Here is a 21,723-nt window from a genome sequence, read left to right on the forward strand (position 1 = left end):
CGACCGCGGGCCTTTGTGACGCCCCGCCCGTCTCCAGGGTGGAGCGGGAGCCCAGGGCCCAGGGGTGCGGTGAGACGTCGCCGGGGGGCGGGGGCGGGGGCCGGGCGCTCTCTGGTCTCAACACCCAGACAGGAGCCACTGGTGTCAGCCTCCGGTCCCGCCCCCCACCCTGGTCTCAGGTGCCCTCAGATAGTTCTGGGGGCTTCGTTCCCTCCCCGAGGAACCTGGGGCAACGCGCCCTGCGCCCTGACTTGGGAACCACCTCGAGTGGCTATTCCAAAAGCCAAGCCTAAAGTGGGGTTCCCCGGAGAGGAGTAACTGAGGCTGGCTGTCCCTCTGCGAGTGCCCCTGTCCCAGAGTCCTGTGGACACAGTGCTCACGTGGGGCTGCCAGAGCCGGGGGGAGGGGGGGGAGTGCTAGTGGGGAAGAGGGCTCCTGCTCGTGTGCCAGCCTGAGACCTGCTCCAGGAAGCCCTGGGAGGACCTGGGGGGAGCAGCAGTGACCTCGGAGTGAACACCTGTCACCGCAGGGAACAGCGCAGGGATCAGAGCAGCCTTTCCTGCGACAGCAGGCTTCCTCTCCCACCTCTGACAGTGCGGGGGTGCTGGCGCTGCTCATCTACCTGGGTCTGGACGAACGGGGTCTCCACAGTTCCAGGGAGCCTGTCAGAGGGGTTCTCAGCCCCCTCCGTGACCCCATCTGTAGCCCCCAGCTGGACTCAGGACCTCCGGGCTCTCTCAGCAAGCCTGGGGCCTCCCTCAGGCAGTAGTCAGTCTCAGATACCCAAGACACTAGTTGTGCCCCTTTGGGAGAGGCGGGAGGGAGGGAGGGGGGAGGCGGGGGAGGGAGGGATGCTCCCCGGGTCTCTGTCCTCGGGGACGACAGAGGTGGGTCCAGAGCCTCCCTCCACTGCACCCCTCCCCTACGGCTGGCCCCACTCTTGCGAGGAGGCTCCCCTGGCTGGGCGTCCATCAGTTTACCCTCAGGCCCAGGCCTGGGTATGGCGCCCCCAGGAGGTCAGACCTGGAGGGGGGCCGGTGGGTGCGTTTCTGCCCTCCTCTCTCTGTTCTGGGCTTTCAGTAAATGCTAGCTGTTGGTGTTGTTATTCAGGGGTCTGAGGATTATTTGGATTATTTGGAAAGGGGGTGCTGTCTGAAGGCTGAGGGGGAGGCTGGCACCGGAAGGGGGGCGGGGGAGGGAGATGCCCGGCCCCTGCAGAGGGGACAGAGACGCCCCTGCCCCCGCCCTGTTCTGGGCATGTCTGGGACTTCTGCCGTCTCCTTGGTCCCACCCCCTTTTTTCTGTTTAACTTTAAAAAATTAGCCTCTTCTTTTTCTTTTCAAATTTCGATTTAAGTGCTAGTGAAAAATTAAACTCAGTTTTGAGAGAGTTGCAGATTCCCATGCAGTATAACACAGTCCACATACTCTTGTCCCGTTCAGAACATCTTGTCACAAAGGGCCGCCTGGGACAGTGACGGTGACCCGGCGAGAGCAGGACTGGGCCATCCCGCAGGGACCCTCACGTGGCCTTCTGCCACCACCCCCAGCCCTCCTTTCCGCGGCAACCACTAACGCCGTCTCCATTTCTGCAGCCGTGTCCTTTCCAGAACGCTGTGTAGGAGAGCTGGATGCTTTTGGGGACTGGCTCCTTCGCTGGGCATATTTCCCCTCATCGCCGGGCGACCGTGCCTGGCATGGACGGGCCAGTCTGCCCAGTGCTGTGTGCCGCCACTTGGTCCTAGGAGCCGCGAGGGTGGGGAGCCCGGTGGTGGTGAGATCACGGGGGGAGGGTTCACCTCCACCGCAGGCCCCCATTATGTGTCCTCCGGAAGATGAACCGAACCCACGGTGTGGTACTCTGGGCTGCCAGCCTCGGCCCGGATACCCAGGGGGCCCCCTCCTCATCCCGGCAGATCTGGTCTGAACCCTCACTCGGCCCCTGCAAGCCCAATGCTCTTAGAGACGGGGACGCGGAGGCAGAGAGGTCTAGCACCTTACCCGAGACCATACGGCTGGTGAGCCTGACAGCAGGGCTAGAGCGCCATCATCTGACCCCGTCCAGGGTTGGGGGTCCTCTCCCCCCTTCACACACCTCTACACCCCCCGCCCCATCCAGCACTGTCTCTGTGGTCAGGGCCGATGGAGGGCGTGAGTGGCGGAGTCAGGGCAGGGACCGTCCTGGGGGCCTGGACGCTGCTGTGTCAGGTGGGTGAGGTGAGAGAGGGAATGGCAGGTCCCAGAACCTGGAGGCCGGAGGGCGGGCAGGGAGCCCTGAGAGCCACCAACGACAACACGGACACAGGTGGCTCTCGCTGCCGGCTGCCTGATGCCGGGTGTGTGTGGTGCCGGGGTGGCGGGCCGTGTGGGGGTTTGTGGGGTGAGGGGACGGGAGAGGGCCCGGGCAGGGGTTGCCAGGCGCGGGGTGCTCCCTGCAGAGCCCACTGTGCGGGGCAGACGAGGAGGAGGACCCGTCCTGGTCACCGGGAGGTGGGGCAGTCATTCTTTGTGAGCCGGGTCCCCACCACCCAGCACAGGTTCCTGCTAGAAAATGTCCCTGCTCTGACCTTGACGAGGTGAACTGAACCTTGCTTCCTCACCTGTAGGATGTCCTGGAGGTCTTTGTAGCGGGGAGAGGGTGGGCAGCCCACTGGGCTCTTTCCTTTGGGCACCAGGCCTGGGGCCAGGCCAGAGGATGAGGAGGAACCCTCCCTGCCTGCTCTGGCCACCAAATGAACGTGCTGATCCGAAAGCCTGGGGCTCTGGGGCTCGGAGGGACTGGGAGTGTCCAGAAGGAATCTGTGTCCAGTGCTCCGAGCGCTTGACCCCAAGCACGGTCAGCACAAGCAGGACCCTTCCAGGACCCGAAGAGGCCTCCCTGCGCCGGGTGGGTCAAAGACAGGAAGCATGGCTTCCCAGGAGGAGAGCGGCGCAGGCATAAAGGACTTGAGGGGACCCGTGTGCGAAAGGCAGACTCGCCCAGGGACGGGAGGAGCAGGTCGTGGGTGTGGCGGCAGGGTCGCCAAGCGGCTGGTGGAGTGGAAGCTCCAGGCCCCTTCAGTGGGTGGGCTCCAGAGAGGAGTGTCTGCCGCGGGTCTGGCCCGGGTAGGTGGCTGTTCGGCCTCTCAGTGACCAGCGGTCACACCCGTCTGTTGGCTCTGCTCAACCACATGAACATCCAGCCGTGGATCCAGGGCAGGATTGGGAAGGGGGTTTGCGGCTGTCACAAGAGGGGTGTGGGCTCCGAGCGCTAAAGTGGATGAGCTGGGGGGAGGCCAGCGTGGGGTTGGGGGGTGGGGGGGAGCATGCGGTGGCCTGGGCCCAGACCCACCTGCCCCCACTGTTCCCCCACCCTGCCCCAGGCCGCTCAGGGTTTGGTCTCCCCACCCTGCCCAGAGACAGAGGCAGGGCTCGGCCGGCCTCTCCGCCAGTTCACATCCCTGAGGTGGGGGTCAGACATCAGAGCTTCCCCCTCCCGGTGGTGGCTGTTGGGGGGTCTCCCGACCCCCAGGGGCCCAGAAGATACATCGCCCCATCGTCCGTGCAGCACCCACTCTGGTGCTCACCGAGCTCTGGCGGTCACCAACTCCCACCTTATGAGGGAAAAACCAGAGCGCAGGGAGCCTGCCCGCCTTGCGCGAGGTCCCAGGCTGTCCCCAGCCGGACTCAGACTTGGCTGCAGACGTTCCTGGCCAAGCATGTGAGCCTGTCCTGCGCAGGGTTTTGTGTTGAGAGATTTGGCCAACACGTAAAGAACCAGACAGTTTTCTAGCAAATCCGGGTCACGGCCAGGCGCTGCGCAGCGGTGCCTCCTTCTGAGGGCAAGGCTCGGGTCAAGGGCGGGCGTGTGGTTCACTTGAGCGTGACCTCTTGCGCGCGCCCCCACCTCCGTCGTCCCACCTGCACCCACGGCCCCGCCCCGAGGCCCCGTCCCCTAGGCCCCGCCCCGTGGCCCGCCCCAGAGGCCCCGCCCCAGAGGGACCGCCTCCAGAGGCCCCGCCCCCAGAGGCCCCGCCCCCCGGCAGGTCCTGGGGCCGCGTTCGCCCGGGCCAGGGAGAGCGGCTGTGAGCCCCTGGGCACGAGCAGCTGGGGAGCAGCCGTGGCGTGGCCACCCTGCGCCCCTCCCTGGTCTCAACCCCAGCCCGGGAGGCGGGCGCCTTGTTGGAGGGCTCTGCAGTGACCTGTGACCCACGCTCCGCGCCACCCGCTGACCCCTGCGGCCGCGGCCCCTCCGCTGAGGGCCCCGGTTTCGACCCGGGACGCCCCGGAGCATGGAGCCCTTCCTCAGAAAGCGCCTGGCCTTCCTGGCCTTCTTCTGGGACAAGATCTGGCCGGTGGGCGCGCCGGACGACGGCGTCCTGGGGTTCCCCGACCCTGAGGCCGGCGCGGAGCCAGAGCCCCCCGCCGCAGAGCCCCGCAGCTCCCCGGCGGCCGCGCAGCTCTTCAGGGCGCTGTACGACTTCACCGCGCGGTGCGCCGACGAGCTGAGTGTCAGCCGCGGGGACAGGCTCTATGGCCTCAAGGAGGAGGGCGGCTACATCTTTGCCCGCAGGCTCTCCGGTCCGCCCAGGGCCGGGCTGGTGCCCATCACCCACCTGGCCAAGGCCACCCCGGAGACGCTCTTGGACCAACCGTGAGTATCAGCCTGCTCTGCAGTGTCAGGAGTGAGGACACAAGTGAGTCCTAGGATCACATGTCCCGACCCACCCTTCCTCCCTCCTGTCCCTCACGCCCCCCTCCCAGGCCTGGACCCACAAGGCCTTGCCATGCGGCGGTGAGTGAGCACACGGGGCGGCGCACACACACCGGTGACTGTCTCCTGGTCCTGCCAAAAGGGAGGACGGTAGTGGCTCCTGCAGGCGCGGTCGGGTCCGGTGCTGAATAAGCCACACGGCGCGTACACACGCCACCGGCCGGGCCCCCAGCATGGTGGTCGCTCTGCGGCCCGGTCCTGCCAGCCGGGCCCTCCTGCTCTCACACAGGGATTCAGCCTGGGGAGCCGAGCACTCTGGGGGTCTCCACAACATTAAGCCGCGTGGCCATTGCTTGGAGGGCAGGGGCCAGGGTCCTGAGTGTAGTTCCAGGTGAGACACGACACGGCCCGTCCTCCCTGCGCTCCTGATCAGGACGTAAGTGACCAGAGGGGCCCTCCAGATGCAGTGAGGGGGTGAGGGGGTGAGGGGGTGCCATGCTGAGTCGGAGGGCTGCATTCACCTGCTCCTCACCGGTCCACATTCACCCAGAACTCTCCTTGCTGCCCCGGGCCAGGTGCGGGGCAGACATGACCCCGGCCTTTGGAACTGCTCCCAAAGAAGCTTGTTTTGAGAGGGGGACACGGGTGGAGGGGGGGGGGGCTCACCCGTCCCGCCCTCCCCCCCTCCAGCATGCCCGAGGCCCCCAGGGCCGGGGCATTCCACAGGCAGGGATTGGCCGGCACGGACACCTGGCGGGTCGCACGCCCGTCTGCAATCGTGGAGGGAGGAAGACAGACAGTGGAGGCTGCGCTGCAGGGCTTGGAGAGGGAGATGACCTCTCAGCCCAGGCTTAGGGTCTGAACGACAGGGTAGCCGTGGGTCCACCCGGCCCCGTCTTCGTAGACATCATGCGCAGGCCTCAACCATTCAATCCAAACTCTGGTCGTGGCCCCACCTGTCTTTCCCCTTAATGCAGTGGGTCAGCCTGGATGTCATGGCCGTCGCAGTGCCTGACGTCCAGACAGATGTGGCACCGGCTAGGAGGACCTCCGGGGGCGGCAGAGACGCCATCCCCCAGCCCCGGCATGCATGGAGGTGATGTGCTGGGTGAGAACAGGCCAGAAGCTGGTCGGTGACCAGGCTCAGCAAAGCCAGGCCCAGCTGCCCAGACCCCTGCCCTGTCAGACCTGCCCAGGCTGACACTGGTTTCTTATCCTGTGCCCGGCTAGGCTAGGACTGAGCCCTAGACATGTCCTCTGCAGACCAGCACTGGGTCTCAACTTCACTCAAGCCATCTCCAGTCCCCTGGGGGTTTTGCATGTGGCCTGGAAAGCCTGAGTCCTAGGAAGGCGCCTCCTGAGGGGCCTCCCACCCAGTGACCAGCCTGCTGGGAGCGATGGGAGGGACCAAGCAGCCGTTCTGATGGGGAGGGGGCCCACAGTCACTCCAGGTGTGGAGGGCAGATCCCATGAGCCACTCTTAGAGGTGGCTGGCAGGGCTGGGAGCGTCAGAGGGGGCGGTGCCGGGAGGAAGCAGTAATGAGTGTTTGCCTGGGCCTGGGATGAAAGGGCCGACCACACTCACGGTGTCATTAGCCCCAGACACCTGGCTGTCTGTCCTCAGGGCCAGACTGGCTGGGCAGGGGAGGAGCCTCGTTCTCAGGGTTGAGGGTTGACCTGAGAACGAGGCTCCTCCAATCTTAGCTCAGCCACTGCCCCACCCCGGGGAGAGAGTCCCGAGAAGGTGCCTGAAGCTCGGCGTATGCAGGGTCTTGGCCTGCCATCGGCCCTTGCTGTGGGGCTGGGGACCCTTCTGCCCCTCCTCTCCCCCCCCACCCCCCACCCCGCTGTCCTGGGAGGGGCCTCTGTAGCCCTTCGGATGCCCTCCTGGCTGGTGGGCCGCGGAAGGCGGGGTCTGGCTGCGTAGTTCCTAGCTACCCCCCCTCCCATAGCTCCCCAGGTGCCCAGAGGCCTCTGTGCCAGTGCCAGCCTCCCTCTGTCTCCCTCCTGCCAGGCACTGGCCTCACCCCAGCCTCCGGCAGCATCCGCCTGCCTGGGATGGCACAGGTTTGACCACCCAGTCCCCTCTTTTCAGGGCACCCCCACTTTGTGTCGACTCACTTCGAGTCATGCCTGGGGTCCCCTGGGATAACTGCCAGTCCCACACGCCCAGGTGGGGGTCAGAGCCCACCCTCCAGCCCCCAGAACCCTGAGTTTCCCCCCGTCAGAGGGGATGAGAGCCATGCTCACAGGGCTAGTCGCCTAGTGGCTGTGCCTCCCCCTTACAGGAGGCAGGCCTCCTGCCACGGGGTCCCCAGAATCTCCGGGAAGCAGGAGCCTCCAGGGTGGGAACCTGACTCAGGCGTAGGAACCTGACTCAGGGAACCTGACTCAGGGTGGGAACCTGACTCCCAACCTGGGCCTTGGGAGGCAGACACAGGCAATGGGGTGGGGCCTGGTGCCTTTCCATTTTCCTTCCAAGGATGTGGAGCAGGGAGCTGTACCTGGTGTGGCCCAGGTGGGTTATGGCCCAAACGGGTGTCAGATGGGGGAGCCCCGGGCAAGCCCTCACCCCCTGCCCCGCTCCACACTAGGGTGTGTAGGCTCCTGGTATCTGGGCACCCGGTGCTCGGAGCATCTCAGCGCGTTGAGGGCCGGGGGCTGGAGCCCCTCAGAGGCAGAGGTGTTTTGAGCCCCTCCCGCCTCTGCAGGCCTGCCCAGCCTGGCTCAGCGGCCTCCTCCAGGGCCTTCCCGGCCAAGCTACCGTCAGCCGCGCTGTCCTCCCCTTGGGCGGGTGGGCTCTGCCTGGCCCGGCTGCTCGTGGTCCTCCATACACCCCTGCGGCCCGGCTGGGACCGCTCCCCGGGGGCCCTGGTTCCTGGTGCCCCCCTCCCCCGGGCAGGTTGGGCCGGGGCCGGTGGTCATTTTACGAGCAGGGCTAGTGGAGAACCTGCGGCCGAGGAGTGTGGACAGTGTCTCCCGACTCAGGTCCCTGCTGGTGGCCGGCCCAAGTGGTCCCCCTGTCCCCTCCCCGACGGCTCCAGAGGCTGGGCACCAAGGGCCGGGGCAGATGCAGACCTTGGGCCGGGACCCTGCACTGGGCCCTGGGTGCACCTTGTGCCTGGGAAGACGGTGGGAGCCGGGCATCGGGGCCTCTGACCGGTGTGGGGGCAGGGGTCTCTCAGGTCTGGGCCTGCTGGTGACCACCCACCTGCCCTTCGCAGCTGGTACTTCAGCGGCATCAGCCGTGCCCAGGCCCAGCAGATGCTCCTGTCTCCGGCCAACGGGCCTGGGGCCTTCCTCATCCGACCCAGCGAGAGCAGCCGCGGCCACTACTCACTGTCAGGTAACGTGGCGGCCGCTTGCGCCTGTCCCCGGGCTGAGCCTGCGCCAGAACGCCCCTGACCTTGGGGCAGGTGCTCCCCAGGCCTCGCTGGCCGCACGTCGAGCTCGAAGGCACCTGCAGCTGGTCACCTCTCAGCTCACCAACCTGCTGGTTACCTTCCCTCCTGTGCCTCTGAGCTGCCCGGCCTGCACAGCCGCCCAGCCATCACTCACCCTCCCTCCCTTCTTCCGCTCATTCTCAGACTCTCCACGTGCCCTGGGCTCTGTGCCCTGTGGCCAGGAGCCCCCAGTGCCCCTCTTACTGCGCCTCTGGCTTGCGGCTGTCCACGCTCCCTCCTTTTCCGTGAGGCCCCTGAGGCGGGATCCGAGCCCGGCCCGTGGAAGGTTGTGGTGGCCATCTGGTTGGGCTGGCGGGAGGGTCTGGGGCAGGCAGCAGCCGGAGGAGGCCTTCATCTCTGTGCGCTCACAGTCCGGGCCCAGGCCAGCGTTCGCCACTACCGCATCTGCACGGCGGCTAACGGCCTCTACCTGCAGAAGGGCCGGCTCTTCCCCAGCCTGGAGGAGCTGCTCGCCTACTACAAGGCCAACTGGAAGCTGATCCACAACCCGCTGCTGCAGCCCTGTGTGCCCCAGGTGGGTGGGCCAGTCCCGCCCCCGCCCCCTGCCCAGCACACGTGGGGAGGGGCAGAGGGGGGTGCGAGCCAGGCAGCAGGCCCAGGCCGGTCTCCGAGCGCGGCTGCAGGGGTCTGACACGGCCCGGAGCACTGGGGGCCCTGCCTGGGGTCGGGTTTGCTCTCACAGGTACTGCGTCTCTATCTCCAAGGACTTCTGGTGCCCGCCCCCCACCATACCCAGTTCTGTGGGGGGCAGGTGAGGGCCGGGACAAGTGTGGGGAGGCGTCTGGGGAAGGTGCCCACAGCAGCTGTGCGCCCCAGGAGGAAGCTGTAGGAGGAGACGCCGGGACCGGCTGCACACCCGTGCCAGAGCTGGAGCCCCCGGGCCACCACGCACCGGCCGTCCTGCCAGGGGCCAGGCAGCCATCCAGTTGCTCTGGTTTCTAATGACAGTCTGGCCAGGCACAGTAATGAGTGTGCGTGGGTGGGTGTCCACCTCCGGCAAAGGGGCCACTTAGAGCCCGGAGCCACCGGGGCTAGACTCCTGGAGCTCATCGCCTGGCTCCCCAGGCCTCCACCAGGCCGGCGCAGGGCGAGCGCCGCGGCACAGGTGCTGGAGGCCGGCGCTCCAGGGGGAACTGTCCCCTCTGTCCAGGGCGCAGCAGGCGGAGGCCCCGAGTGCCCCCCACCCCCTCAGCAGCCTCTTCTGCAGGACGGGTGGGAGCGGCCTCGCTCCGAGTTTGCCTTGCGGAGGAAGCTGGGTGAAGGCTACTTCGGGGAGGTGTGGGAAGGTCTGTGGCTCGACTCCACACCGGTGGCAGTCAAGGTCATCAAGTCAGGTGGGTGAGGCCTGCCCGCCCCTGTCCGCCCCGCCCTCTGGCCCCCCTCGCCCCGGGGCAGCGGCAGGGTGGCACGGGCGGGGCCTGGAGCGGTGCCTCTCCTGCAGCCTACGTGAAGCTGGCAGACCTCACCAAGGAGATCCAGACTCTCAAGAGCCTGAGGCACGAGCGTCTCATCCGGCTGCATGCCGTGTGCTCGGCCGGCGAGCCCGTGTACATCGTCACCGAGCTCATGCGCAAGGGCAATCTGCAGGCCTTCCTGGGCAGTGAGTTCCGCCCCCGACCAGGGGCCGCGGGTGACCCAGGTCTCCCTGCGCAGCCACGACCCGTCGGCCCCCTTCTCGGCTTGGGCCTTTCGCGGCGTGCCAGGCTCGACTGTCAGGGCTCTGGCCCACAGCGGGTTCGGGGCCCGGGCCCGTGCTGTGCCTCGTGGGGGCACTCGGAGCGTCGAGGTTCCAGGCTGAGCGGGTGCACGAGGGGTGGGGCCCGCCCGTGTCACCAGCCCTGCGCGCCTTCCCTGCCTTGGCCCCCCTCTGTGTCTGGTCTCTCCCGGGGGCCCGGGTGGGTTGCCTCACTGAGCGGTCCCTGCACAGCACAGTGACCCTGCAGCCTTGGTGGGAAGCCCTGCCCTCACCCCCTCTTCAGGGTGAGGAGGCTGAGGCACAGGCGGAGGTGACCGGTGCAGACGCCCGGCCCCCTGATGGCCCGCCCCGCCCCGTCCCACAGGCCCCGAGGGACGGGCCCTGGGCCTGTCCCTCCTGCTGGGTTTTGCCTGCCACGTGGCCGAGGGCATGAGCTACCTGGAGGAGAGGCGCATCGTGCACCGCGACCTGGCCGCCAGGAACGTGCTTGTGGGTGATGACCTGGGGTGCAAGGTGGCCGACTTTGGCCTGGCCCGGCTGCTCAAGGTCAGTTCAGCTTGAGGCCACCGACCCCGCCGTGGCTGGGAGGCGAGGGCGCCGCTCCGCCCCGCCCACCACCGGTGTCCCCTCACCCAGGAGGACATCTACTCCCCAAGCAGCGGCTCCAAGATCCCCGTCAAATGGACGGCGCCCGAGGCAGCCAACTACCGCGTCTACTCCCAGAAGTCGGACGTCTGGTCCTTCGGAGTCCTGCTCTATGAGGTCTTTACCTACGGCCAGTGTCCCTATGAAGGTGGGCCGCAGTGGGGACCTGATGCCGGCCGGGCAGGGTCTGGCCAAGAGCTGGGGGGAGGCGCCCACGCTGAGCCCTCAGCGGAAGAGAGCCCCCCCCCCCCAGCCCTCTCGTTGCCCCTCGCCAGGACTGAGCAACCACGAGACCCTGCAGCAGGTCACCTGGGGGTACCGGCTGCCGCGCCCGGCGTCCTGCCCGGCCGAGGTCTATGCGCTCATGCTGGAGTGCTGGCGGAGCAGCCCCGAGGAGAGGCCGGCCTTCGCTGCACTGCAGGAGACGCTGGACGCAGCCCGCAGGCGCCTCCACCCCGCCCTCACGTGACCTGGGGCGCTGGACGCAGGGGCTGGGGCCACTCCTCCCCGCCCGCGTGTCCCTGCAGGACAGCACTGGCCGCCAACACACACGGGTGCCGGCAGCCTGGAGCCAACTCTGACCGAGGGCTGAGGGCCCTGACACACACACTGACCCACACTGTGCGTGTGGATAGCTGACACACGCAGACACCCGCTGACACAGGAGGGTATGATGGCCTTTGCCCTGCGTGACCCAGTGTCCCTGCCGAGGGAAGAACTCGGCATAGAAGTCCAGGTGGGGGGATGCGCTGGGCCTGCCGCCCTGGACGCCCTCCACCCCCTCCCAGGTCGAGAGCCAGAGGCCGGACTTCCCAGTGTTCTGCAGGGCCCCCCTGTGGCCGATGTCGGGCTGGCGGGCAGACCCCAGGCGCTGGGCACACACGGCCCAGGAACAGACCCGGGCACACGGGAAGGCAGCGGGCACGCGATGAATGCACACCGAGCTGACTCAGACACACGCACAGACACGCGTCACCCACAGGCCGCAGCCCCAGCCCCGGAACAGACCCGGAGTTGTCATGGCCCACCAGCTGGTTCATCGTGGCAGACAGACAGCTGGCCCCATGCGGCCCAGGCCCCCGGCCCAGGATCCTAGCGCCCAGACCGGGGACCCAGAGGAAGCATGACTTCTGGGCCACTGGCAGGACTCTGTGCCGGCCGCGGGGGCTGTGTGATAGCACCTTCCATTTCCCTGGGGCCGGAATTGAAGGGGCGGAGGGAGGGACTGGGTCAGGCCTTGGGAAGGTCCGGCTGGCTGGCTCTTTCTGGGGACGGGGCAAAGGTCAGGGAGGCAGAGTCTGGGTCTCAGCGGCTCAGGGTCCCGGGTGCTGGCCTGCCCGTGCAGGGTCAGGCAGGGGTGGGGTTGGATGCCACGGTGTTCAGGCAACTGGGTCGCAACCCGGTCTCTGGGGAAAAGGAAGCGGGCGGTTTCCAGCGTGTGACTGCTCCCCCAGCGGCTGATTTCAAGCCACTGTTGATGTCACTGAATGAGGAGCTGGGTGCTGGGAGGGGAGGGGGGACGAACAGCATTGCTTCTCAATCATCCTGCCCAGCTCTGGTCACTAAGAGACGGACAGACGGAGGGCGGGGGGCCGGGCAGGGGAGATCTATGCTCAGGGTCTTTACCCTCCACTCCTGTGCCCCCCATGATGATAGCTGCGCCCCGAAGGCCTGTGGGACGGAAGGACAGAGGCGCCGAGTCTGCTTACCGTCCCCTGGAGAGAACCGCCCATGTGCACAGTTGGAGGCAGGGGTGAGCCTGCTGAGGCCAATTAGCCCCGCCCCGCTTGACGTGAAGTGTTGGGGTTCGGAGCCGAAGGCTAAGAAAGAACTCTTGAGATGTTTTTGGTGCAAAAGGTGGTCTTATTAAAGCGTGAGGACAGGACCTGTGGGCAGCAAGAGCCGCACTGGGGTTGTGGGGGGTGATGGGTTATATAAAATGTTCTATCCTATGTGGAGGGGAACGTGACGTTAGGGCTTCAGGAAATTGAATCCGTAGGTTCCTGGGAGTTTGGCTGTTGATAAAATGGCTTTTTTCCTTGTAAATCATTAAGACGGTTGTAGACTGACAGACTCGTGTCCTGCGTGACCGTGATCTCTACCAGTTATCTGTTTGTTTGCCCCTTTTCCTTTGTTCTGGGGGCCAGGAGAGCGTGAAGAGAGTCACACACATCCCATGGGGGAGGGGCCGGAGGCGGGGGAGGGGGTAGCTTGTGCTCAGCCCTCAGCTGGCCTTTGTTTCCCACATCACCACTGATGACAGGCCCTGCCCTCGGGCTGGCAGGAGGCTGTGCAGGGCTGGATGGTGGGGGGCTTCCCAGAGGGGAGGGTGCTGAGGTCACCAAGGGGAGGGCCGCACAGAGGGAGGAGGGAGGACACGGCAGGGCCCGGGTATGAGTCAGGGCTGAGTGGGGAGAGGACCGGGGCTCCTTACATTGGGTGCCGGGCGTGGGCCAGCCCTCACGGGGGTGGGGGGGAGGGGGGGCGGGAGGAATGGGTGGGCTTGGCGGCAGCCCCAGGTTCCCCCACCCCCCACCCCCCCGGTCCTGCCCGCGACAGACGGAGGAGCAGGTGAGTGTGGCGTGCGGCCGGGCTGTGGCCTCTGAGGGAAGGAAGGGAGGGAACAGCTGGGCTTGGACCAGACGCAGGTGTGCGTGGGGGTCACCGGTGCGTGCCTGGCGTGTGTCATCAGCCACAAGCTGGACGGGTTTGGTGCTCAGGGGCTTCCAGGTGTGGCCCGGGCAGAACCAGGACGTCCGTGCCCAGGAGCCGACTGGAGCAAATGGCCCCACGATGAGGGAGGCCTCGAGGCTGGTGGGGGGGGGGGGCTGCCTTGGAGCCCTGGGCGTGGGAGATGCCTCGCAGGCCCCGCCCAGCCGGGCCCCCTCCCCACCCTGCTCTGCCAGTAGGACTGTGACCTTACTGAGTGACCACACTCCTGTTCTTGACCCTTCCCTTTCCAAAAGAGGGAAGTGCCAAGAAATCAGGCTTAGTATCTGGTTTTCCCTGGTCGTTGTCCTCCCGGACCTCCCATCAAGGGGGCAGGCTGGGGCAGGCCGGCCACGGATGGACGGCGCACCTGGAGCCCCCCCCCCCCCCCCCCCGCGCCCTGGCTGCCGGCTCCCCTTGGGGGCTGGGCCCCGCCTGCCCCCACCCCGAGGCCCCGGTGCCGCTCCCTCTTTCCGGCGCCTGCCCACCCTGTCCTGTGTCTTGGAGGCCAGCGCAGCTCCCCTGGGTGGTCGGACGTCTGGGGAAGGGAGTGTGTGGTGGGCCCCCAGGGGTCAGCCTTCAGGGAGGGGATGGGAGGCCACACCCACCGGGGCTCCAGGAGTGACTCTGGAGAGCTCAGCCCCAGCGGCCCCGGGGGTCGGGCAGAGCTGATGTGCTCACGGGTCTCCAACCCCCCTCCCGCTCACTCCCACCTAGGTTCCACTCACGCCGGAGCCCCGGTTGCTAAACTGGACCCCAGGGAGGCCCTGTCTGACCCGCTACTCGTCCCCCCCCCCCGGGAGGGCGGGGGCTCAGGTCCAGCCACGCGACCATGTGGTGGGCACGCTTTCCAGGGCAGGTGGGCGGGAGCAGTACCCAGACTGACTTGGCCTCAGTGGGCAGGAGGACAGATGGAGCCCAGGGCAGAGGCCCATCCGGGCTGCGGGTGCGGCCGGCCTGGCTTAGCCGCCTCGGCACCAGGAAGTGGGCAGGCTTCTCGGCCGGGTGGAGGTGGCCTGTCAGGGCGGGCCCCACCCGCCGTTCCTAGCCACAGGTGGTGCCGCCACCAGCCCGGTGACAGGTGTTGAGGCCAGGAAGCCAGTCCTGCCGCTGCACCCGCCATGGTGTCCCGGGACCAGCCTCACCCGGGCCCCCGGTACGTGGGCCTGTGGGACTTCGAGGCCCGGACGGACAAAGAGCTGAGCTTCCGGGCCGGGGACCTGCTCCACGTGGCCAGGAAGGGGGAGGAGTGGTGCTGGGCTGTGCGGCTGGACGAGGCGGGCAGGGCCCTGGCCGAGGGCTACGTGCCCCACAGCTACCTGGCCGAGAAGGAGACGGTGGAGTCTGAACCGTGAGTGTCCCCATGGCCCTCGTGGGTCACCCCAAGGCCCCCCCACTCTGGGCCCTGTGGCCCCTCGGGAGCTCAGGGTGGGGCAGCCCTCAGGACAGAGCTCTGCACTGCTGCGGCTGGGCTCTGGGGAGGCCGGTGAGGATAGGGGACATGGGACTCCATTTCCCTATGGTCCCCAGTCGGGGCCAGACCCCACCACGCTGGTCCCGGGAGAGCTGACGAGGCTTTCTCTGTGTGACATCTGGGGATACAGAGCCACAGAGGCAGGCGGCCCCTTCCCTGGGCTCCCCCACGGTCACTTGGAGGTGCCAGGACCCAAACAGGACAGAAGGGTCCACGGTGGGCTTCCGGGCCAGCCGACAGGGATGTGGTCTGCGTAGGCGTCCGAGGCAGGGACTGAGCCTTTTGGGGAGCAAAGCTTCGCTCACCTTCCAAACAACCCAAACCAGATGCATGACCTAGTTAGAGGGAGCAGGAAGGTGATTGCGACACGCCGGGTCTGGGCGTGGGCCGCGGGCTTTCCCATCACCGGCAGGGAGGCTCCTGGAGGTGGTGGTTGGTCCCAAGGGGCTGCCCAGGAAACTTGGGCCACAAGGGCAGCCTGGAGTGGGCGTCCGCACAGCCCCCCGAGCTCTGGGCCAGGATGGTCCAGCGTGAGAGGCCCCAGGAGCTGCTGCGAGCCGGTGCTGTCGCACGGTGAACGGGCGTGGGGGTTTCCTCCTGCTGAAGAGGGAGAGCAACAGGGTCGTAAACCGCACAGCTTCAGAAGGCAGGGGCCGGCCACGGGGATCGTGCAGAGGTGGGCGTGATTGGTGCTAAGGCCCCGAGGTCCTGAGAACCTAGTGCATTTGTAAAGCAGGAAGGAAGCAGGGTGGTTGCAGGGGTGAGCCAACGAGAGAGACTCCAGAGCTGCTACCTCGGCCAGGCTCAGGGTGGGGCGTGGCCCTCACGAGGCTCCCCGTGGGGGCTTCCTGTTCCAGGGACCCCTGCAGGAAAAGGGGGAGCTGAGGGCCGAGCAGCCGGCAGCAGAAGTCACCTAGGTAATTCTGCAGACCCCACCCTGCAGCCCAGAGTCCGGGGCTCGCCCGTGCCTGGGCACCGGTGTGTACGAGCAGGCGTGAGTGTGGGTGTGCGTGTGTGAGGGCACACGTGCAGAGCCTTGCCGCTCAGACGCCGACCCCACGCCCCACAGTCCCACAGCAGAGCGTCTGTGGCCAGGGTCACGGAACAACGTGGTCCCTCTCACGGGACAAGATGGCACATCTCTGGGACAGGAGTGGCTCTGAGCCCACAGACAGGGGACTCCCCGGGCAGGCCTTTCCTTGGTGTCCGGACGGGCCATTTGGGGGCTGGGATTCAGCGTGGGCAGGGTGGGAGGAAGCGGGGGCAGAGAGGGCAGGGGACGAAGGTCACTGTGGGCTCAGGACTGCCCCCCACCCCCTGCAACCTGCCCTGCAGGTGGTTTTTTGGCCGCATCTCCCGCTCCGAAGCGCTGCACAGGCTGCAGGCAGAGGGCAACACAGCCGGGGCCTTCCTGGTCAGGGTCAGCGAAAAGCCGGGCACCGACTATGTTCTCTCAGGTACAGCCTCCCTGGCCCTTCTCCCCCCTCTGTGTCCCCCGTGCCGTTGACCCTGGGGCTGCTTGCCCCCAAACCCAGCCCCGCTGGCCTACGCCTCTCTGTCTGCCACAGCCGGGACCTCCCTCCGGCGGGCGGGCACTCCAGGGCCTTCCAGGGCGGCTCGTCCCATTGGTCCTGGGTCTGGGTTTTCTCCCATCGCCACTGGGCGTGCCGGGGGCGGGACGCGGGGCCCCGCGAGCGCTTCTCGAGAGGGGACTGTGATGGTGGGCGCGTGTCAACCTGCCTCAGCCCACCCTCCCCGCACCCCAGTGCGTGACGGCCAGGTCGTGCGACACTACAGGATCTGGAGGCGTGCTGGCCGGCTGCACCTCAGCGAGGCCGTGTCCTTCCCCAGCCTGTCCGAGCTCGTGGACCACCACAAAGCCCAGAGCCTGTCCCACGGCCTGCGGCTCACTGTGCCCTGCTGGAAGGTAGGGTCGCCCGCCTCCCTCTCTCCTGACGTGGGTGGAGGGGGCACGGGGACACCTGGCCCCAGGGACTCTGGCCATCTCCAGCCATGTTCCCACAGAGCGGGGCGTGGGGGCAGGGCTGTGCCTTCCTTTGCTGGGTCACCCTTGCCCCTGGGCCAGGGAGAGGCCTGTGCTCCTGCCAGTCCCGAGTCTCTCTGGGGCAGTGGGAGCCTGGGGGACAAGAGCTCTGTGGGACTGGCACTCAGGTGGATGTCACTGGCCTAGAGTGGGCAGGTGAGGGTGTCTGCAGCACATGGCCGGGGTCACCAGGGCAGTTCCTGGGAAAGCCTGGCTGCGTGCTGGGCCCTGGGGCGTTGCCCTGAATCCGAGGATAGATCAGGGGCTCCCATCCTGGGGTCAGAGTGGGTGGGCTGGGTGATGGGCACGGCACCCTGCCTGTCCCTCCAGCATGAGCCCAAGCCCCTGCCCCACTGCGACGACTGGGAGATGCCACGGGAGGAGTTCACACTCTGCAGGAAGCTGGGGTCCGGCTGCTTCGGGGAGGTCTTTGAAGGGCTCTGGAAAGACCAGGTCCGAGTGGCTATTAAGGTGATTGCTCGAGGTGAGTGGGCCCCAGGCCAGGCGCCCCAGCAGGGACTTCGGGCCTTGCTCCCTGGGGACGGGCGGGGTGGCCAAGCATCCCCGGCATCCCCCGCGCCACCTGCGGCTGTATGTGCATCGCATGCGTCGTCTCCAACAGTGTCCACGTGGTGTCTTCCTTTCAATGTGCATGTTTTTACCGAAAATGCGTTTATTTTATGAAAAAAAATTTTTATGTATATTAATTTTTGAGAGAGAGAGCGAGAGCATACATGAGCAGGGGAGGGGCAGAGAGAGAGACACAGAATTGGAAGCAGGCTCCAGGCTCCGAGCTGTCAGCACAGAGCCCGACTTGGGGCTCGAACTCGTGAACTGGGAGATCCTGACCTGAGCCGAAGTCAGTCGCTTAACCGACCGAGCCACCCAGGCATCCTTAAAGGCATTTGTTTTAAAAGGGAATTTTAAATTCTTTTCTTTTTAAGTTTAGTTTTATTTATTTTGATAGAGATATAGACAGCAAGCACGAGTGGGGAGGGGCAGAGAGAGAGAGAGAGAGAGAGAGAATCCCAAGCAGGCTCCATGCTGTCGGCACTGAGCCTGATGCGGGGCTCGAACTCATGAACCCTAAGATCATGGCCTGAGCCAAAATCAAGAGTTGGACACTTAACCGACTGAGCCCCCCGGGCACCCAGGCAATTTTAAATTCATAACGTACATGGAAAGCTATTAAAATAAATAGATCACTAGACATCTGAAAGGGTTCGTCTAAAGTCTCCTGTGAACCCACTAGAGGTCTGGACCCCCCGCTTCAGGAATTGGGGCAGGGGCACGTGGGGACACACCCGGGGGGTGAGCCACTCCACATCAGGCTGGGGACAGGGCATCAATGCGGAGCCCGGTGTGTGGCCAGCAGGTGGTGGGTTCGGCACAGCCTTCACGTGGACGCTGTGGGGCGGTGCTGGGGCGCCCCGGGGAGGGCGCCCACGTGTCCCCGAGCCGCTGCCGCGAGCGGGCGGGCGGGAGGAGGCCGGGACTGGGCCGCACCCACGGAGGCCGCCTGCCCCCGCAGATGACCTCCCGCACCAGCACACCTTCCAGGCGGAGATTCAGGCCATGAAGAAGCTTCGGCACAAACACATTCTGCCGCTGTATGCCGTGGTGTCCGTGGGGGACCCCGTGTACATCATCACAGAGCTCATGCCAAGGGGAGCCCTGCTGGAGCTGCTGCGGGGTGAGCTGGCCGCGGGGCCGCACTCGGGGCTCCTTTCCTGGGGATAAAAGTGACATGTGCTTGAGGGCATGGGAAACTTGCACAAAGAAAGAGGAAATCCAGGTGGGCTCAGTCGGTTGAGCGTCCGATTTCGGCTCCGGTCACGATCTCGCGGTTCGTGGGTTCGAGCCCCGCGTCGGGCTTTGTGCTGACAGCTCGGATTCTGCGTCTCCCTCTCTCTCTCTGCCCCTGCCCTGCTCAACTCTCTATCTCTCTCAGGAATAAACATTAACAAATTTTTAATAAAAAAAGAAAGAGAAAACCCAAATTGCGCCCGTACCAGGGACAGGACAGCCCAGGGGCTCCTTGACAGCCTTGCCTGCTTAAGAAATGATTTCAAATATCCTGTGGTAAATGCACCACCCGTTTATCTATGGAGGTCAAGTGAGATGAGCTAGACAGGCCAGCCCTCCATCCCCATTAACTGAGACCATTGTGTTCAAATGCCAGGCGTGGCAGGCCCACCTCTTAGCCTGGGGGTCACGCCGGCCTGGTTCTTACGGCTTTTCTTTCTAGAAGGTGCTGACCTTCTTCTGGTGTCCGAATGTGCACGTACACTTGCACACGCATGTACACAGACACCCTCATGTGCTACAGACACACACAGACACGCACACACTTCAACATGCGCGGACTCACAGACCTCGTCATCTGTACCTCATCGAACACCCAGAGCGAACGCGGCCACCCCACCGACGGCACGCTACCGTACCCACGAGCTGTGCCTGTTTGGCGAGTCCCCTCTCGTTGAAGCTTTCTGAGGTTCTTAGTCGTGTGAATAACGTTGTGATGAGCTTCTCTGCACTGACACTTCCGTGTGGATTCCCAGGAAGGGAACCGGGGAGTGGGGCAAAGGGCACACGCGTGGACCGCATCTGGCCTTCCAGAAGGGCCGTGACAGGTGCACTGTTCAAGTCAGGCAGCCACCCTCTGTCCCAGCGGCACACAGGGCCGGTGGAGGGGAGGACGTGGCCCCCTGCCCCTCTGACCGTGGCCTCCCCTGGCCTCTGCAGGCTCTGACGAGAAAACCCTGCCCGTCTCGGAGCTGGTGGACCTCGCATCACAGGTGGCCGAGGGCATGTGCTACCTGGAATCACAGAATTACATCCACCGGGACCTGGCGGCCAGGAACATCCTTGTGGGGGAAAACAACATCTGCAAAGTCGGGGACTTTGGGCTAGCCAGGCTCATCAAGGTAGGGCCCGGGGAGCACGCAGGACTCCCTCTGCGCATGGAGCTGGGGCTCAAGGGAGGCCGGCTGAGCAGCCACGGGGCGGGACGCCGGAGTAGCGGCAGCTCCCAGGTGAGGCCCAGGGCGCAGCCCTGATGGGGTGGGCAGGCCTCTCCGGGGACTGAGAGCTGGAGGGGCAGGGGGACCCCCGGAGGAGAGAGAAGCCACACGGGGGCCGGTGGGGCGCTCCTGGGCGGGTGGGGCACCTGCTCACTCTTTCATGGTGTCTTGCGTTCAGCGCTCAGCGAGGGGAGAGGGTGGGAGTGGCTTGTGAGCTTAGGGCAAACGTCCCCCCTACAGAAGACACTTTTATCGTGGAGGGTTCTGAAGACAAACGTGGACAAAACGGTGTAACGAGCCCCCTCCCCAGCCCCATCCGGTGTCCCCTCCTTCCACGGTTAGACCCAGGTCGACACGTGCACAGAGACTCCAGACAGAAACAGACACAGACGCATTTCTGACAATTAATGGGACTCCTTAAGGTCATCACATGCCCCCTCGGAGCTACGTTTCCAAATTCCCGAGAGCCAAGAATTCATTTGTTTGCTCCCACTGCCTGACCCCTTCAGTCTGTGCTCCCCTGCGGCTCCTTCGGTGCTGGGCCTGGCTCTCTGGCTCCCTCTTCCCAGAAACCCCCCTTGTGGCAGGGCCTTCCACTCAGGGCGGGGTCTGTCAGTGGGCGAGTGGGTTCTGCCTCAGTTCCCCTGGCATGGTGGGGCACTGATGGCCAGAGTCCAGGGCCCTCCACTCAGGGGCTGATACCCTGATGCTGTAGTCCTTGACCGTAGGCTGGGTACTTCTAGAAAGGCATTTCCCTCATTCACTTGGTGGCCAGCCCATCCGGGCTGTCTCTGTGAGCCCATGGTTTGAACACACCGGCAGGCTCCGGCGTGGCAGGCACTGTCCCTGCTCGTGCTCACGCTGGCCGACCTCTGGGACGCGGATACCACCTGGGAGGGCCACGTGTATCCCAGTGCTTCCTGCGCACCCCCCGCCCCCAGCCCCTGAATCTGGTGGCCCAGGGCCTGCCTGTCTCCCAGTGCCAGCACCACCTCCCTCTAGTGGCGACCGTCCATCATCAGTGCCCAGTCTGCTCTGGCCCACCGCGAACCCAGCTCCCCACGTGCATCCCCACGTGCGTCCGTGCTGCGGGGCCAGAGCCTGCAGGCTGCCCCGTGGCCTGCCCCAGCACGTCTCCACTCGCAGGAGGACATCTACCTTTCCCACGGCCGCAACATCCCCTACAAGTGGACCGCCCCGGAGGCCCTGTCAAGAGGGCTTTACTCCGTCAAGTCGGACGTCTGGTCCTTCGGGATTCTCCTCCACGAGATTTTCAGCAGGGGTCAGATGCCCTATGCAGGTACTGGCCCCCAACAACGTCCCCAGCCGTGGGCAGGGTGGGAGGGTGCCGCCACCTGGACTCGGGGCGTGCGCCACACAGAGCGCCAGGCTGCCTCCCTGGGGCGGCCTCCAGACGGCATCAGGAGGGTGCAGGGGATGCAGAGGGCAGGAGAGCGGCCCAGGGTCCCCCGGGGGGGCGGAAGACGGCGGTGAGGGGACAGCCCCCGCAGCCCCCGCTACCGGTCCGCTACAGGCATGTCCAACCACGAGGCCTTCCTGAGGGTGGACGCGGGCTACCGGATGCCCTGTCCCCCGGAGAGCCCGCCCGCTGCGTACAAGCTGATGCTGTCGTGCTGGAACAGGGACCCGGAGCAGAGACCCTGCTTCAGAGCCCTGCGGGAGAAGCTGTCCAGTGTCAGCAGGTACGAGAACCCGCTCTGAAAGGGACACCCCTCTGGTGCTGCCTCTGAGGCCACGAGAACCTGTGAAGGGGGGCCCGGGTGCCGCCCTGGACCTCAGATCAAGGGTACGGGCAGACGAAGGTGTGGACAAGTTCGCAGGACCGGGCTGAACGCTTGGGGGACGGAGATCCTCCAGCCAGGGGCCCACCCTGCCCCGGGGCTGGGGGAAGCAGTCCCCTTGAAGTCGGGGGGCTGAGGCTGCCCATTCCTCCTGTCTGCTCCTTCAAAGACTCC

The 21,723-nt window shown here is 65.9% G+C and overlaps 2 protein-coding genes across 2 annotated transcripts; both read left to right on the forward strand.

Moving 5' to 3' along the window:
• The first annotated feature begins 4,042 nt into the window (after positions 1-4,042).
• Positions 4,043-12,568, forward strand: SRMS (src-related kinase lacking C-terminal regulatory tyrosine and N-terminal myristylation sites). Its single transcript, XM_043553447.1, has 8 exons — positions 4,043-4,632; positions 7,917-8,038; positions 8,507-8,670; positions 9,307-9,490; positions 9,598-9,756; positions 10,217-10,398; positions 10,489-10,645; positions 10,773-12,568. Exons 1-8 carry the CDS (start codon positions 4,271-4,273, stop codon positions 10,964-10,966), a joined length of 1,524 nt encoding a protein of 507 aa, XP_043409382.1. The 5' UTR covers positions 4,043-4,270; the 3' UTR covers positions 10,967-12,568.
• Positions 12,569-14,327: 1,759 nt separating this feature from the next.
• PTK6 (protein tyrosine kinase 6) lies at positions 14,328-21,592 on the forward strand. The gene is made up of 8 exons (XM_043553448.1): positions 14,328-14,557; positions 16,016-16,137; positions 16,447-16,607; positions 17,055-17,208; positions 18,256-18,417; positions 19,470-19,651; positions 20,894-21,047; positions 21,282-21,592. Exons 1-8 carry the CDS (start codon positions 14,328-14,330, stop codon positions 21,467-21,469), a joined length of 1,353 nt encoding a protein of 450 aa, XP_043409383.1. The 3' UTR covers positions 21,470-21,592.
• The last annotated feature ends 131 nt before the right edge of the window (positions 21,593-21,723 follow it).

The sequence above is a fragment of the Prionailurus bengalensis genome, chromosome A3, assembly GCF_016509475.1.
Source record: "Prionailurus bengalensis isolate Pbe53 chromosome A3, Fcat_Pben_1.1_paternal_pri, whole genome shotgun sequence".
Taxonomy (NCBI): Eukaryota; Metazoa; Chordata; class Mammalia; order Carnivora; family Felidae; genus Prionailurus; species Prionailurus bengalensis.

Excerpts from the sequence above, each read along its gene's own strand:
- SRMS (XM_043553447.1), top strand. The coding sequence starts at position 4,271 with ATGGAGCCCTTCCTCAGAAAGCGCCTGGCCTTCCTGGCCTTCTTCTGG. Across the intron at positions 8,671-9,306 it reads TGCAGCCCTGTGTGCCCCAG|GGCGCAGCAGGCGGAGGCCC; the intron begins GTGGGTGGGCCA and ends CCCTCTGTCCAG. Across the intron at positions 9,491-9,597 it reads AGTCAAGGTCATCAAGTCAG|CCTACGTGAAGCTGGCAGAC; the intron begins GTGGGTGAGGCC and ends CCTCTCCTGCAG.
- PTK6 (XM_043553448.1), top strand. The coding sequence starts at position 14,328 with ATGGTGTCCCGGGACCAGCCTCACCCGGGCCCCCGGTACGTGGGCCTG. Across the intron at positions 17,209-18,255 it reads TATTAAGGTGATTGCTCGAG|ATGACCTCCCGCACCAGCAC; the intron begins GTGAGTGGGCCC and ends CTGCCCCCGCAG. Across the intron at positions 18,418-19,469 it reads CCTGCTGGAGCTGCTGCGGG|GCTCTGACGAGAAAACCCTG; the intron begins GTGAGCTGGCCG and ends TGGCCTCTGCAG.